The sequence below is a fragment of the Abramis brama genome, assembly GCF_963993115.1.
Source record: "Abramis brama genome assembly, chromosome: 15".
NCBI classification, from domain to species: domain Eukaryota; kingdom Metazoa; phylum Chordata; class Actinopteri; order Cypriniformes; family Leuciscidae; genus Abramis; species Abramis brama.
Window position 1 is genome coordinate 28433946 of NC_139977.1, and position 17432 is coordinate 28451377.

Sequence of the window (17432 nt, forward strand, 5' to 3'; positions counted from 1 at the left end):
TCACAAGGGTCATTGGAACCAATAGTTTAAGTGACCATTTCTTAGCATTTACTTTTCTATTCTATATTAAAGTGTCCTCTCATTGAGAGAAAGAACATGTTATGTTGATGTTTTGGGAAGAGTCTCCTGTTTAGAGCCAAACCAAATCCAACCTTGAAGAAGCTGTGTGTCTGAGTGTGTGTGTTAGTACAGGTTAAGGAACAAGTGGCATAATTGGAAATGGACTGACTTGTTTTCTTCGACATGGTGGCGCCTAGACCTAGGTCTTGTGACCTCGGAGGGACACTGGTACCTAACGCAGTCCTGGTGGCAGCTGTACAGACCATGGAGATGTGCTACTGCATATCAGTCCATGTGTGGAAATTTACTATGTTGATCTATTTCTTAGCCAATCAGAATCATTCAACCTGAAGCAATGACGTACCTTAGACCTTGGTAGGGTATAATTCCTGTGATTATATGCCTACAAACTCCTTGTGAGTCTTGACACTGACTTCTGCCTGATGAAACTGCAATCTTCAGTAAAACAATTCTTCAATTTAGTATAATTCTGACTCTTGTCTTAAATTGACTGCACTTCTAACTCCTGGTCTTAATAAATCATATCTGGTCCTTGGGCCTTTAACTGTAAATTCCCTAACAATCTTAACACAGATTTTCGGATAATCTAGGTGGCGATGTTTATTCATATGTCTAGCCAAGGTCAGCAGTCTGTGTAAAACCATACTTTTTTATTATTATTATTGTGGACAACTCTGGTGAGCCTACAAACACACAAGCAATGTTCCTTACCTCTCTGTACATGTTAAAACTTAGTTTGTTCAGTTGTATTTCTGCATGTCTGAAATGATAATACTCTCTGAAACACAAGGACTGAGCAAATTCGCACCCCTTTTTTTTATTGAGATGCAAAATAAATAAATAGTGCATACAGAGACACTCCCACAAAACAATCAGCATCTATTCATAATTTACCATTTCATTTTACTGAGGCTGAAGGCGCCAAGGATGTCAGCATTTTCACACTCAGAAATTAAGAACGACTACATGTGCGGCTGTGGATATTTAGAAATGGTACCATTTTAAGTTGTTCTGAAGAACATTTTATGAAGTTAGAAACTGCCAGCTGATCTGTAATCATGGGAGTGAAAAGTGTCTTGCTTTTAGTTTTAATTATAGTTGCGCTGACATGCACTGCAGTGAGTGGTAGGCTAAGTAGGCTACATCAGCTCAACCATGAGCCATTAAAAAAATAATCTGATCATTCTGAATCGCAAGACTTTTATGTCCTGCTGATGTGCTGTACAAGTGTTGTTTTAGTATATTTATATTATCTATTATAGAATTTCTTAATATTTAAAATTAGCTTTTATTTTTAGTTTGAGTAATTTTATGTGATTTTGGCTTTTTATTAGTTTTAGTTTTTTATTTTTCTATTTAATTAAATTAAATTTTGATTTCAGCTTTAGTTTTAGTTATTTTAGTACTTAAACATTTTATTTCAGTCTAATTTTTTTTAAAAAAATTTTAAGTTTACATTTTCATCTAATGCTTATATTTTATTCCAGTGTTATTTCAATAACAAAACATTTTTTAATAGTTTTAATTTTGTGCTGTGTATAATACAGATGGGTGAATAAAATCTTAATTTTAGCTTAATTTTAATTGGGTTGAAATATGAGGTGATCTGTTGTTAAAATATTGCTTCATGGATGATTGCATTGAAGGAAGTATATTGTTGGAAGGAAGTTGGTTTCTATTAGTGGTAGGTTTCATTTCAACATTGCAAAGGTCATGCTAATTGCTGTAGATCATATTTCATAGAATCCCTCATAAATAGAATGTTTTAACAAAAGGGCATGAGTGAATATGTGTCTGTGTGTGGAGGTTCTGTGTTTATCTGCACATGTAAGGTAGCATTCATAGACTACAATATAAATATATCCAAGTTTGGAATAAATTCCATCCAATACAACAATCTCCATCAAAGCCTTTTCTCAAATATGTCCAGGTTCTCTTATTTATTCTCTGGTGGTATTATGAGAGCTTTCACTAATTATCTTTTGTGTTGATTACAGATTCAGACTGTGGTCCGCCTGCTTCATCTTACTACGAAACCATTATTCAGAGTTCTTCAACAGTACCTACTAGTAATATGCAACACAGTCTCAATAACAATTTCTAACTATTTTACATTTTGCAGAATTGGTGTCAATTCGTACAATTCATATTTCACTTGTAAAGTTTTTGTACAATCTCTAACACTCCAGTCATGGTAATGTTTAGTGCTGGATCTCATGCTTACCTTTTTTCTAATAATTGTAAGTTGACCTTCACTCATTGTGTTTTGTGCTGGTTACAGATTCTGGCTGCACATTTATTCTTGGTGGTGGGTTTTTAAGCAACATCATGCCGCAAGCACCAAAAAAGGCCAATACATCAGCATATAGTCACAACACTACATTGTACATCTCAAACGAGACTGTTCTCTTCCTCAAAGGCTTGATGGTCACACGCGTCATGCCCTCGTTCTACATCTTCATCATCCTCATTAGTTTACCCCTGAACGCTTTGGCCTTGGTGACATTCACCTGTAGGATTCGAGTGAAGAAACCAGCTGTGATCTACATGTCTAACCTGGCGTGTGTGGACCTGCTCTTCACCCTGCTGCTGCCTCTGAAGATCCACTACCAGCTGAACGCTTCAGATTGGGTGTTCGGTGAGGTGGCGTGTCGTGTGCTCAGTGCTGCTTACTACTGCTACATGTACTGCTCCATACTGCTGATGATGTGCATGAGTGTGGACAGACTTCTGGCTGTGGCGCTTCCTATCGCCTCTCTAACCTGGAGGAGTGCAAGGAAAGCCACGTGTGTATGTGTGCTGGTCTGGCTGCTGGCGCTCGCTGGTACGGTGCCACTTCTCTCAATGACACAAACGGTAGAGATTAGGGATGTGGGCGTCACTTGTCATGACGTGCTGTATCAAACACAGAATTATGTGTACCTGTTCTCCATCCTCTCCTGCCTCTACTTCTTCTTGCTACTGGTTGTCACCTTAGTGAGCTACTTTACCATAATATATGTGCTCAGTGTAAAGTCTGAATCTCTAGCAACATCATCATCTTCAGGCAACCGAAGGAGAGCTGTGATTATGGTTATCACCGTGCTGATGGAGTTTGTGGTGTGTTTCGCTCCAACCAATGGCATCCTGTTGTACCACTGTGTTCGTTTAGCTACTGAAACAGAGGGAGATTCATCATATGTTGTTTACCTGTTAGCTGTGTGTTTTGGGAGTGCAAGTGTTTTTCTTGACCCTCTTCTGTACTACTACGGCTCGTCTCAGTGCAGACAGAAGATCAGATCTGTGTTTTTGTGCAGGAAGACAAAAAGAGCAAACACACCATCAAACTGATGAAATGCTCTCACTACAGCTGCACAATACAAAACAAAATTGAAGTGGATCTCTCTTATAACAACTGCCATATATATTCTTGCTTGACAAGTTCACTACATTGTATTTATCTGCCAATATTAATCGACATGAAATGAAGATTTAGTGTTCAATTTATCTTTATGTACTCATATATTATTCAGTTTACTATATCATGCAGTATATTAACAATAAGTAGCTACCGTGTTATGTCAGTGAAGGTTTTGGATCAGTGTTTATAATGCATAATAGGCTATAGTATCTGTATATTATCATACAAACATATGTATAATATATGTCTCCCATATCCATCTATATTAATAAATAAAATAGTAATAAAAATAAATAAATAAAAGCTGTAATAGCCTACCATTTGACTGAAGCCATTGGATCATTGCACAGAGGCTGTGATTATGCAATCATATGTAATACCCAACGTAAATAAACTAACAGCATGTACTTTTCAGGCAGACAAATATAATCTGTTTATCTAGCTATTTCCTAAAGTGAATTACACCAAAACGCATGCAAGATTTTGCACACTGTTCTGGCAGTTTGATCTAGGCTATTGTTTTCTTTTATGTTACGTTTTTGATTTGGCTCATCATGTCTTAAAAGTACAATATGTAAGATTTTTTATTAAAATATACAAAAACCACTTGCACAGTGTTATATATTTATTTCAATTGTGATCTTACATTATCCAAAATGTTTCTAAGAAATAATCAATTCAGAGAAATTCACAATTTTAAATATTGACTATAAATGTTAAAGAGAACTTGGTAAAGACAGAGTATGATTAAAAACCCACATTAAGTGCACATATAGCCAAATCTTAGTCCAGATCAGTAAGCTATTTTAATAAAAATGTATATTAAGATATAAATTAGATAATTAGATCATCTCATTTATGAAACAACTCAAACTAGAATCTACATTCAAACCATATGGGAAAAGATTTTAATGTGGGTTTTATCATGTATGATGTTGGAAATAATCAAAATATTTGAGTGAGTGTGCAGTTCAACTCTTTACTTAGAGAGAGAGAGAGATTTACATATACATACAGTGGGTACGGAAAGTATTCAGACCCCCTTAAATTTTTCACTCTTTCTTATTGCAGCCATTTGCTAAAATCATTTAAGTTCATTTTTTTTCCTCATTATTGTACACACAGCACCCCACATTGACAGAAAAACACAGAATTGTTGACATTTTTGCACATTTATTAAAAAAGAAAAACTGAAATATCACATAGTCCTAAGTATTCAGACCCTTTGCTGTGACACTCATACATTTATATTGTGTTTGATTATACTGATTGGACTTGATTAGGAAAGCCACACTCCTTACAGCTCACAGTACATGTCAGAGCAAATGAGAATCATGAGGTCAAAGGAACTGCCTGAAGAGCTCAGAGACAGAATTGTGGCAAGGCACAGATCTGGCCAAGGTTACAAAAAAATTTCTGCTGCACTTAAGGTTCCTAAGAGCACAGTGGCCTCCATAATCCTTAAATGGAAGACGTTTGGGACGACCAGAACCCTTCGCAGAGCTGGCCGTCCGGCCAAACTGAGCTATCGGGGGAGAAGAGCATTGGTGAGAGAGGTAAAGAAGAACCCAAAGATCACTGTGGCTGAGCTCCAGAGATGCAGTCGGGAGATGGGAGAAAGTTGTAGTAAGTCAACCATCACTGCAGCCATCCACCAGTCGGGGCTTTATGGCAGAGTGACCCAGCGGAAGCCTCTCCTCAGTGCAAGACACATGAAAGCCCGCATGGAGTTTGCTAAAAAACACCTGAAGGACTCCAAGATGGTGATAAATAAGATTCTCTGGTCTGATGAGACCAAGATAGAACTTTTTGGCCTTAATTCTAAGCGGTATGTGTGGAGAAAACCAGGCACTGCTCATCACCTGTCCAATACAGTCTCAACAGTGAAGCATGATGGTGGCAGCATCATGCTGTGGGGGTGTTTTTCAGCTGCAGGGACAGGACGACTGGTTGCAATCGAAGGAAAGATGAATGCGGCCAAGTACAGGGATATCCTGGACGAAAACCTTCTCCAGAGTGCTCTGGACCTCAGACTGGGCTGAAGGTTCACCTTCCAACAAGACAATGACCCTAAGCACACAGCTAAAATAACGAAGGAGTGGCTTCACAACAACTCCGTGACTGTTCTTGAATGGCCCAGCCAGAGCCAATTGACCACCTCTGGAGAGACCTGAAAATGGCTGTCCACCAACGTTTACCATCCAACCTGACAGAACTGGAGAGGATCTGCAAGGAGGAATGGCAGAGGATACCCAAATCCAGGTGTGAAAAACTTGTTGCATCTTTCCCAAAAAGACTCATGGCTGTATTAGATCAAAAGGGTGCTTCTACTAAATACTGAGCAAAGGGTCTGAATACTTAGGACCATGTGATATTTCAGTTTTTCTTTTTTAATAAATGTGCAAAAATGTCAACAATTCTGTGTTTTTCTGTCAATATGGGGTGCTGTGTGTACAATAATGAGGAAAAAAATGAACTTAAATGATTTTAGCAAATGGCTGCAATATAACAAAGAGTGAAAAATTTAAGGGGGTCTGAATACATTCCATACCCACTGTATATGCCTATTATAAATGTGTCTTTTGTGTGTTCACACCATAGACTGTAAAAAAACAAGTTTACATATTTCCAATATCTAGCCTACTGTAATGTTGCCCCAGAAACCATGTGGAGTATGTTTTAATGCAAGGAGTAAACAGGGTCTTACCAGAAGAGGCATCTCATGCAAGCTAAAGACAGTCAACAAAAGAAAATGAAAAAGAAAATTAATTTTGAAAGTGAGTAGAGAAGCTAAACCTACACGTGGTTAGCTAAGTTTGAGCCAGACAGAACATCAACCTGACCGTTAAGAACTTTTTGTCTCTCGAAATAAAAGATAGACCCATCCATTGATGTATAGAAATTAATTGATATCTACCTACCCTAGCTCTATCTAGCTAATCGTTTATAAATAATAAATGTTGCATCATGCTAAACAACAATAACTTGAGCAGATTATTTACCATAGGCCGACCTCAATTCGTGTCGCTGTACAGCCTCCCCCTACTGGACGCATCAGGAACAACAGAGGCGTAAAACTGCCTGGGACGTATATCTACCGGCTCCAGGTCTGCAGCCTCCCCCTACTCAGACAAAACGAAGGTCATGAATTTGAAGTCTAAAACAAGACGTTTTAAAGAAAAATGTCAGAGGATTTCGATATAAGAGAAGAGGAGCTATGTTATACGTTGGGTCAGAGGCCAACCCTTCTGCCAAAACGCAACTCTCTCGTGAACACGCGTACGGCCGATGCTTGAAACCAGTGATTATAGCTTATAAAGGTTTAAATATGTTTTTTTTTTTTTTTTTTTTTTTTTCTTTGCTTCAGAAGGCATTTATTAAAGGCACACTGTGCAGTTTTCTGTTTTTGTCAAACAGCGACCCCTAGAGTCGCTGTGGAGTACTTGTATTTAACGTTACTTTCGTAAATACCACTCACGCAGAGCCGTCTCTGCACTCACGACCTGATCCCCTCCCCCCTGTATACCGGTACAGTAGGATCCTACATCCATTCATTAATAACTAGCCTACTGTACCATTTATCAATATTTAATATGCAGAACGTGCAGATCACTTTAGGAAGCCACAAACCCCTTTACACAATAATGGATCCACAAAGAAACGGTGATAAGTGAAACATTTCTAGATCCGAGCTTTACTGGCAACAACACTTGAGCACTTACTGGACATTCTGTGGAGATTTATGTCCTAACCACATGCATCAATTTGGAGAGTGCTGCCTTATTAGACCGCAAGACCTTGCATTGTGAACTCTCCAGTGGGTTTTTGTTTACAGAAGTGCTTAATATGGAGTATTTATCATTAGCATTTGTTATAATTATCATTACTTTCAGTCTGTTCAATATGTGTAGTCAAGTATTTCAGTTTTTAATTTGCTCCACAAACCGAGTAAAACACTATAATGTTATAAAATATTCCTGTATGCCTAAGCAAATTTTCACCCTATTTCTTGGAGATGCACCATTTTGTAATGGTAATGGACTATATATATATATATATATATATATATATATATATATATATATATATATATATATATATATATCCCTGTGTCTAAACTTTCAGACACACTCAAACCAATCAGTGTTCCTCTCATCTATCATGACCGAAGGCTTTGGTGATGTCACCACATTTGAAACCATATCCTGTCATTTTCACTCAGAAGAAATTACTCATGAGTGAAGAACACTGTACGTCCACGTCTATCCATCTTTTATGTTAAAGTTGTGAAATACTTTAGAGTTCGAATCTCAGCTTATCTGTATTCATGGAGAACATAAATTACTTTCTTTCCTTTACCATTAATCAAACATTCAATGGATTAAATGGTAAGTACATCAGCGATCTCATGAGTGTCATGACTTTCAGTTGTGTCTAGCTGATGTGATGAATTTAAATGTATATTAGGTAATGTAGTGCAACAGCTGTTTATGGGACTGAAGTCTGTTTTTGTCAGATGGGTTTGTTTTGCTCGAAAGTCAATCAATTAAAGCACTGATTGTGTTTGTGTTTTGGTTACAGATTCTGGCCGTGTGAAGTCTTTTCCATTTGGCTCACTTAACCAGACAAATCAGAACCATGTGACAAAGTTTAATAGAAATAATCTAAGTGCAGATACATACAATAACCAAACTATTTCATTCTCTGGAGGATTGGGCATACCAGAGGAGGCAGTTCTGCTATTTAAAGGCTTGATGGTCACACGCGTCATGCCCTCATTCAACATCTTCATCATCCTCATTAGTTTGCCCCTGAACGCTTTGGCCTTGGTGACGTTCACCTGTAGGATTCGAGCGAAGAATGCATCTGTGATCTACATGTCTAACCTGGCGTGTGTGGACCTGCTCTTCACCCTGCTGCTGCCTCTGAAGATCCACTACCAGCTGAACGCTTCAGATTGGGTGTTCGGTGAGGTGGTGTGTCGTGTGCTCAGTGCTGCTCACTACTGCTACATGTACTGCTCCATACTGCTGATGATGTGCATGAGTGTGGACAGACTGCTGGCTGTGGCGCTTCCCATCGCCTCTCTAACCTGGAGGAGTGCAAGGAAAGCCACGTGTGTATGTGTGCTGGTCTGGCTGCTGGCGCTCGCTGGTACGGTGCCGATTCTCTCAGTGAGACAAACGTTCAATGTCGACAAGGTGGGGGTCACGTGCTTTGATGTGCTGCCAAAAAATGACTTTTCAATGCTGTTTTACTTGTACCTGTTCTCCATCCTCCCCTGCCTCTACTTCTTCCTGCCGTTGGTCGTCATCTTAGTGAGCTACTCTACCATCATATATGTGCTCAGTGTCAAACCTACTCGTTTAACGACATCATCTTCTTCCTTAGACAAGGAAAGAAGAGCCGTGATTATGGCTACTGCCGTGCTGATGGAGTTTGTGGTGTGTTTTGGACCATCCAATGGCATCCTGTTGTATCACTGTGTTCGTTTAGCTACTGGAAGAAACAGAGGAGTGAATACCTATCCGGCTTACCTGTTGGCTGTGTGTTTGGGGAGCTCAAGTGTTTTCCTGGACCCTCTACTGTACTATTATGGCTCGTCTCAGTACAGACAGAAAATCAGCTCTGTTTTGAGATGTAGGCAGGCAGAAAGAGCAAACACATGATTGTGATGCTAGGAAATCTGAATAATAATAATAATAATTCAATGAAAGTAGACACTTTGACATTTAAAACAAAAGCTGTTTAAAAGCTGTATTTAAGCATTGAATGACTCTGGATCTAATATCAACATCATTATCATCATCAGAGGTGAGCTCATGCATTTAATAAATGTATTCATTCATTCAATAACAATGTATTAATTTGTCAGTATTAATAAATATATGAAGTGTATGTATTCAGTGGCTCTGCATGATGCATGTATAGATTAATGTATTCTAATATTTAACTACAACTACATACATACAGTTTGTTTATAATATGATGTCATGCTGTGCCAATTAAATATCTATCTATCTATCTATCTATCTATCTATCTATCTATCTATCTATCTATCTATCTATCTATCTATCTATATATCTATCTATCTATCTATCTATCTATGGATTTGTGTGATTCCACAATAATAATGAATAAAAACTGTAATAACATTTGATCGTTTATTTATTTTAAACATTTTTAAACACACTTTTTTTTACATGACACACTGAGGCTGTGATTATGCAATCCTCTAGGTGGCGGTGTTTATCCATATGTCTAACGCACCTAGCAGACTAGGCTACTGTATGCTGTTTTAATGCCGTCTAAATTAGGCAACCAAAATATAACTAGTCCATCGTTAATTATGTTCAAACGGTTCTTATACATTTTGAAGATGTTACTTAATTAATTAAATGGTATGTGTAGACAATAATTGCTGTATGGCAATTTTGCAGAAACCATAGGCTACATGTTGACCGTTGAACGTGGGTGATAGAAACTATAAAATTATGTTGACAGCGTAGTAAGTAACAATAAGCCTAAGTGATTGGTTGTTTGTAAGGAATTCACTTACCCTACCTTAAAAGACAGTCATCACTTCTACTTATATCTTTACTGATACTACATAAATTCTTAAGAGTCTTGAACTGTTACGTCATATTCTTAAAGAATTCTGGCAAGAGAGAAAAACTGACGCTTCACAATAATACAGCGGAATGGTTAGCTCATAGAAAGGAAGAGCACATTTTGTTTTTGGAAATGTCAGGTGCATTGAAGTTATGTATTTTAAGCATGTAACTGACGAAATATATAGGCTACATATTTTAAACTGTCCCCACAGTGTTGCCAGATGTACGATAATTATCGTATTTGTACGATAATTTTGACCTCTGTACGATGTACGATCAATAATGGAAAAAATCGTATAATGTACGATAATTTCAGAACTGTGTGACACTTCAAATGATGGTCGTCGTTGTAATCATCAGGGCTTCTCATTGATCTAGCTGTGGATTCTACGTGTACCGGCCGGAAGAACGTGTAGAGAGAGGGAGCGAGCGAGAGACCTTGCGTGTGTGTGTGTGCTAGTGTGCCTCACGAAGCGCATACAAGGACCCAACCAATCAATTGTAAGTGCGGGAGGGCTTTTATCTATACTCCCGAACCGAATTAATCAGAACCGATTCCCCCCCCCCGTTGGAGATTTCTTGACTGTATTCTGTACAGGTTTGACTCGTGTACGATAATTTTCTTCCAAATACGATAATTTTGAGCTTCTGGTACGATACTTGGACATTTCCAATCTGGCAACACTGTGTCCCCATGAAATAGGCTACCATTGTAAATGCGTCGCTCTGAAGGGCGTGTCCCAGGTAAGGTCATATGACTTTGCTTAACGGAGCTCCGCACCTGTCTATAAAGAGCTGATTCTGTTTACATTCAAGATGAAAACAGTCAAGCTCAACTAATTCCAGTCTTTCCAGTCAATTTCACCGGAAAATGGCTCACCCATTGACCTGGATTTACGCCGTGCTTCTGTTAATCAGCGTGAACCTGTCAAGTCAAAGTAAGAATTTGTTATGTTTCTCACGAAACGTGTCTCAATACTTTCATATATGAAAACGTTTTATTTGTTTATTTCCTACTGATAACCACAAGTTACAAATGTAGATTTACTTTCTGATTTGTCTAAAAATATATTTAAAAGTATATAGCCTACATATATTAGGCTAATATTCATATAATATTTAAGGACCTTGCCGTTTTAGGTATGAAAAATTTGATTTCACATTGTTTAAACCTGCCTACCTATATGTGGAACAAATGTCTGTTGTGATATGTGGATCACAACAGACATTTGTTCCTTTACAGCAGACAGATTTAATAATGTAGCTTACATGCTGATGCATGCAGACCATGCTGAATCTTTGTGTCTGGTTCATTTAAGATCTGAAGTGATGCATGTGGAGTAAATCTGTCTATCTATCTGTCTAGATTCTGACTTGGAAAGAGGCTTTACTGGTGATGAAACTAAGGAGGGTGTATCGGTGACGTCCACTGCTGTTGATGTACTGAACAGCAAGCTCACCCAGATCTTCCTCCCAGTGGTGTACATCATTGTCTTCAGTGTGGGCTTGCCAGCCAATGCATTGGCCATCTGGGTGTTCCTCTTCAGGACGAAGAAGAAACATCCCTCATCCATTTTCATGGCCAACCTTGCACTGGCGGACTTGTTGTTCATAATCTGGATTCCTCTTAAAATTGCGTACCATTTTAACGGGAATAACTGGATCTACGGGGAAGCCCTGTGCAAAGTGCTGGTGGGCTTTTTCTATGGGAACATGTATTGTTCAACTGCTTTCATTGCGTGTATTAGTGTCCAGAGGTATTGGGCCATAGTACATCCTCTTTCCCAGCAGAAAAGGAACAACAAATTGGCGGCAGGTGTGTCTGTGTGTGTGTGGCTGGTTGTGTGGGTTATCACAGTGCCTCTTTATCTTTATGACCAGACCGTGAAGGTCACCAACCTTGATATTGTCACCTGCCATGATGTCACTCGTCCTAGCCAATCGCTATACCCTTCTATCTACTTCCTGACTATGGGAGTTGTGGGATTTGTAGTTCCCTGCACAGTAAATATAGTGGCATATGTGCTGATGCTACGTGCCTTGAAGAGCTCGATGACAGACCCTAACATCGTTCAGAAGCGGAGGAAGGCTGTCATCCTCATCGTCACGGTGCTGGTGATGTTCCTGGTGTGTTTCACCCCGAGTAACATCATGGTTCTGATGCATTACTCCCTGCTCTATTTGGGAGTACAGGACAGCGGCTACGGCTTCTACATCACCACGCTATGCCTGGCCAGCCTGAACAGCTGCGTCGACCCGTTTGTGTATTATTTCATCTCAGATGAGTTTAGAGAACATGTCAGAAACATATTTCTTTGTCGCAGCGAGCGCACCGCGCAGAGGATGCGAGTTTCCTTCAGCGCATTGAAGTATTCAAGGAAAAAGAGTACCTACACATCAGACACTGAAAACACGCAGAGTACTTCCTACTAAGAATGATGTATGAAAACCATAAATTGTTTTATAAATCTGTGATATGCTCTATAATACCTCTTGAAAACTGTATGAGCTCTTGTTATTATATTATAAAATGTAAGGGCTGGAGGGACAAGTTTCTGAAACAGGCACTGAGTTATAGTTGACATTTCACATGTAATTCAAGCAACAGGTAAACATATTATTCCATGAAATCTCACCCATATGTAAAAATACCATAGGGGTTTCATACCAGCACTTTTTGGAACTCCAAATTGTCTTCCTGATTGACGACATCGTCACCATGGAAATGTTGAAGCATTGTTATCATTATGTTTGCCATTGTGCCTCTAGATACAGGTTGCTTTAAGTCTCTCTGTGTTAGTGGGATTTCTCAGAATCTTCTCTCAAATGACCTTTAATCTAGTTCTGTGAAAGTTGACTGGAAGCTGACTGAATAACTTAGAGCTGTTAATAGATTTGGAGCACCTGTTACAGAAACCATTTTGCATTTATTCCTGTCTAAATGTGTGTAGAAGGAGCTCTAAAAGAATGTGAATGTGTTCAATGACGTGTGAATGTATGACCAGCAAAAATAACCTTGTCCAGATTTGTTCTAAAGCACTGAATGCTGAAATGGCAGCACCATTCAATCTTATACACAATGTTTTCTTTTAGACATTTTTGTCTCTTTGCACACTCATGCCCACACTTGGTTTCAAAGCACATCTGTTCGAATGATGTTTTATCTGAGTTTATTTTGTATTTGTGTGGGGTTTTTTAAAAGAATTTTCAATGTATTTATCAATAAATTTGTCTTCCTATGTTCCCTGTGATTTGCTCTGTGTGTGTTTGTTGGTCTTGTCCTCTTAACAAGACAGACGGCAGGTAGAAAATGGTCCACGGAGCAACTTTTTATATGACCAGTTAAATCATAACATCGATTTGCAGTTATTTGAAAGATATGGAGCTACAAAAAAATTATGTGGCAAGAAATTATTTAAAAAATAAACCATTGATAGAACGGTTGAACAGAATATATAAGAATAATGACCAAAATGATAAAAAATCCAGAGCTTCTGTGACCTTGATGAAATCATAGGTTTATTTATATTATTTATGAATATCTGATTAATCAGTTGTACAACTTTATCAAAGAGGTAGCCAATTTATTTTTTAAATTAACCTTAGTACATTGTAGTGTTTGTCGTAAATGCCATATGCTAATGTTTTTAGGAAGATTAATATATTTGACAAGTTTTGAATTGTGTTCAGTGTTATTTTAGTTTTCGTAATTTGTTCTAGTATTTTTATACATAGTTTTTTTTTAAATTACTTCATCTATTTATTTTTTATTTCAGTGTTAGTATATTAGGTTATTATTATCATATTAGTTGACAAGGCAACATTTTTAAGATTTAGTTTTTCTTTTAATATTTTATTTTATTTCAACTTTATTTCAATTTGCTTCACTTTAGTTTGGGTTTTAGGTAACAATAACAATGCAAGTTTGTAATGTCATTTTGATCAAATAAAGATGATTCTGTGTATTGACTGTGATGTGTTTATTATTAATGTATTATTAATTTGTATGTTATTGTGTATTGTTTATTTGTATTATTCTTAGTGTATTGCCCCTTATTGTGTATAGGCTACTCTTATTTTAATGTAGGCCTATTTGAATTTTATTGTTTATTATGCATTTCTTCCCCATCTTTCTTGTAAGGAATGGACAAAATAAGCTAAAGTAGCCTACAGATGACAATCTTGAATTTTGAAAGAACATTAAAGAATGTTGCTATAAAAAATAGCACGTAAATACCCTTTAAACAGCACTGTTGTTGTTAAAACTGAAAAATGACTACGTTATATATTAAGCTTGCAGGACAACTTGGTTGGCACTGCCTTTTCAGCGTGAGAAATACACGGTGTTGCGTGTGAGCGTGTGAACTGGTTGAATTGCGTGTGTCTTACGGCCAATGCGTGAGACTTGAGAACCCTGCAGTTAGTTTCATATGACCCACACAACACAATCTTGGTCAATCTCTCTCTCTCTCTCTCTCTCTCTCTCTCTCTCTCTCTCTCTCTCTCTCTCTCTCTCTCTCTCTCTCTCTCTCTCTCTTCCCACGCGCAGCTCATGTGTTTGATTTCGATCAAAACTCGAAACTTACTCGCTAGGATCTGACTGGTAGGCTATGGAATGCGTCAAGCGTGTGACGTCATGCAGGTGGAAACTCGACGCTGAGGGTTAAGGTGTGTCCTCCCTTCTTTCAGATCGACTAAAAACATTTCACGGAGAGGAACACAGAGCTCATACACCGCTTCAAGAGACAAACTGTTATTTAGTTTGAGAACTAAACGAAAAGTTTGAAAAACACGGATTATGGCTGTCTCCGCGAGTTACCGGATCTTGTTTCTTTCCGCGTGTGTGATTTTTGCGTCGGCACAGCAGCCAGGTGAGTCGCTTTAATTCGTCCATATTTTTATTTACTTGTTTTTTACTTGTTTACTTTTGTATGTAATTCACTCATTTTAATATGAATCAATTTGTTTTGTTTCAGATAGAAGCAAAGGGCGGGTTCTTGTAGTCGTGCAGGGTTCCGACATTGACCAGGTCGTTAAAGATATACTACAGAGCAGCCTCACTACAGTCTTCCTGCCAATTATTTACATAATTGTGTTTGTATTGGGGTTGCCAAGCAACGCGATGGCCATATGGGTTTTATTGTTCAGGTCAAAGAAAATTCACCCTGCTGCCATTTACATGGGCAACCTGGCGCTGGCTGACCTGATGTTTGTTATCTGGACACCTCTCAAGATCGCTTACCATTTAAAAGGAAACAACTGGACTTATGGGGAAGGGATGTGCAAAGTGTTGGTGGGTTTCTTCTACGGCAACATGTACTGCTCCATCCTCTTCATCACTTGTCTAAGCGTCCAGCGGTACTGGGTCTGCGCTCACCCGCTCTCCCAGCAGAGGAGAAACAACAAGTTTGCGATCATCGTATCTGTGTGTATCTGGATCTTCATAGGGGTCAGCACTACGCCTTTGTACCTCTACCAGCAAACATTTAATTCCACAGAACTCAACATCACCACCTGCCATGACATCACCCTTGTCAGTCAGAATAACTATCAGACGGGAAACATGTTCCTGGACGTTCAGCTGCCCTATTATTATTTCATGGTAATGGCAGGTCTTGTGTTCTTCATCCCAATGTTGGTCATCATAGCTGCTTACGTTCTTCTCCTTCGTTCGCTTGGGAGCTCCGCAGTTGAAGGCAGTGCCAGTAAAACCCGCCAACGAGCCGTGGTCCTCATTGTCACGGTGCTCATAACGTTCCTGGTCTGCTTCATCCCCAGTAATGTGATGCTGGTGGTTCACTATTCTGTCCAGGAAAAAAGCTGGGCTAATAACAGCTATGGCTTCTACATCACCACGCTGTGCCTGGCCAGCCTCAACAGCTGCTTGGACCCTTTCATCTACTATTACGTCTCGGACGAGTTCAGGGAGCAAGTCAAGAACACGCTGCTGTGCCGCAGCAGTCGTACGGTGGACAGGATGAGGGTGTCGTTCAGCTCCATGAAGTACTCGAAAAAGAACAACAGGTACACTTCTAGCACAGGCGCCACGGAGAGCAGCACCTGCTGAGAGCGGGGCGACAAGGACCATGATGGACAGGAGTTTAAGTTTTGAGCGCTGGCACCGTGGATCTCGTGTTCTTCACTGAATAAACTGTCTGAGAACACATGAAAGGTGTCTGTGAAGATATTTTGTATCAGCTGTCAGACCTTCATTAACCCAAAGCTGAAGGAGCCACAAAGAGTTTGAACAGAAAAACCTGTTTCTTGATCACATGACTGCAACGTTTAGTCTAAAGCTCAGGGCCGTGAAGTCAAAGCAGTTTGGTAAAACTTCAGCCAGGTCAGGTCATTCTGTTGTTACATTTGATACTCTTCAGATGGTCCTAGCAAAAAGATTTTTAATGTGAATTTGTCAGCCTGTGAATGGTTAAATGCTCTGCTGTAAAAATTAAGTAGCTATGTTTTAACTTTGTCATCCAGCCAGAATTTCTTCTGTTGTTAATACCTGATTAGCAACAATTCTTGCCAGTTAGTCACAATGACTATTTTTTATTTCTTCTTGTACCTCACTGTATTATATAATTAGGTCAGCCGTGTGATAAACGTTTAAATTATGTTCCTAAATTCATGCATATTTGATAGTTTCAAACAAAACAGCTGTATCTCTGGCAACAAACCTTTTTTATTTCTACATTGGAATTCTAGAGATTGGTTCCGTGTACGTCTGTGCAAGTTGTTTTGCACAAATCCTTCTCTCACATGTTGTTTATCTTATCAAATATCACAATCTCTTTAAAAGTCTTTTAAAAAAATGCAGCGAATAAAACCGTTGTAACTGTTTTACCCCCCAAGGCACAATGCCTTTTCAACAAATCTTTTGTTTGCTTTGAAACTGTTTTGCTTCCTGCTGAATTGTTAGTTTCTTATGAATAATTGAATGTAGAGTATGTTATGTATGTCTACACTCTTAAAAATAAAGGTCCAAAAAGGTTTTTTTTCACAGCAGTGCCTGGACATTTTTGGTTCCCCAAAGAACCTTTCAGTAAACAGTACTTAAAATAACCGTTTTTTAATAGTGTGAAGAACATTTTAAAATTCTAAAGAACCTTTTCCACTATAAAGAGCATTTTGCCGAATGTAAAGGTTTCATTAAAGGTTCTTCGTGGAACCAGTTTTTTAAAGAGTGGGTGAGTCATATGCTGTCGTTAGAAACTATGACAAACACTGTGATCATCGCGATCTATGAAACTAGCCAACCTCGTGACACAAGACTTCATGATGATATCTTGGAGGCTATAAACTGTTAATGTTTGTTTGGTTGAACTCTTTTAGTAAC

At 38.6% G+C, this 17432-nt stretch overlaps 4 protein-coding genes across 4 annotated transcripts; all 4 read left to right on the forward strand.

Annotated features, from left to right (window-relative positions):
• Positions 1–2409: 2409 nt before the first annotated feature.
• On the forward strand, positions 2410–3411 carry LOC311097039 (proteinase-activated receptor 1-like; the record flags this gene model as incomplete). The annotated part of the gene is made up of 1 exon (XM_084136502.1): positions 2410–3411. The coding sequence occupies one exon, from the start codon at positions 2410–2412 to the stop codon at positions 3409–3411; it is 1002 nt and encodes a 333-aa protein (XP_083992628.1).
• Positions 3412–5657: 2246 nt separating this feature from the next.
• LOC311097040 (proteinase-activated receptor 1-like) lies at positions 5658–9150 on the forward strand (the record flags this gene model as incomplete). The annotated part of the gene is made up of 2 exons (XM_084136503.1): positions 5658–5802; positions 8063–9150. The coding sequence occupies 2 exons, from the start codon at positions 5658–5660 to the stop codon at positions 9148–9150; spliced, it is 1233 nt and encodes a 410-aa protein (XP_083992629.1).
• Positions 9151–10888: 1738 nt separating this feature from the next.
• Positions 10889–13344, forward strand: f2rl1.1 (coagulation factor II (thrombin) receptor-like 1, tandem duplicate 1). The gene is made up of 2 exons (XM_084136596.1): positions 10889–11034; positions 11463–13344. The coding sequence occupies exons 1-2, from the start codon at positions 10968–10970 to the stop codon at positions 12527–12529; spliced, it is 1134 nt and encodes a 377-aa protein (XP_083992722.1). The 5' UTR covers positions 10889–10967; the 3' UTR covers positions 12530–13344.
• Positions 13345–14746: 1402 nt separating this feature from the next.
• Positions 14747–17098, forward strand: f2rl1.2 (coagulation factor II (thrombin) receptor-like 1, tandem duplicate 2). Its single transcript, XM_084136595.1, has 2 exons — positions 14747–14967; positions 15073–17098. The coding sequence occupies exons 1-2, from the start codon at positions 14895–14897 to the stop codon at positions 16161–16163; spliced, it is 1164 nt and encodes a 387-aa protein (XP_083992721.1). The 5' UTR covers positions 14747–14894; the 3' UTR covers positions 16164–17098.
• The last annotated feature ends 334 nt before the right edge of the window (positions 17099–17432 follow it).

Excerpts from the sequence above, each read along its gene's own strand:
- f2rl1.1 (XM_084136596.1), top strand. The coding sequence starts at position 10,968 with ATGGCTCACCCATTGACCTGGATTTACGCCGTGCTTCTGTTAATCAGC. Across the intron at positions 11,035-11,462 it reads CGTGAACCTGTCAAGTCAAA|ATTCTGACTTGGAAAGAGGC; the intron begins GTAAGAATTTGT and ends CTATCTGTCTAG.
- f2rl1.2 (XM_084136595.1), top strand. The coding sequence starts at position 14,895 with ATGGCTGTCTCCGCGAGTTACCGGATCTTGTTTCTTTCCGCGTGTGTG. Across the intron at positions 14,968-15,072 it reads TGCGTCGGCACAGCAGCCAG|ATAGAAGCAAAGGGCGGGTT; the intron begins GTGAGTCGCTTT and ends GTTTTGTTTCAG.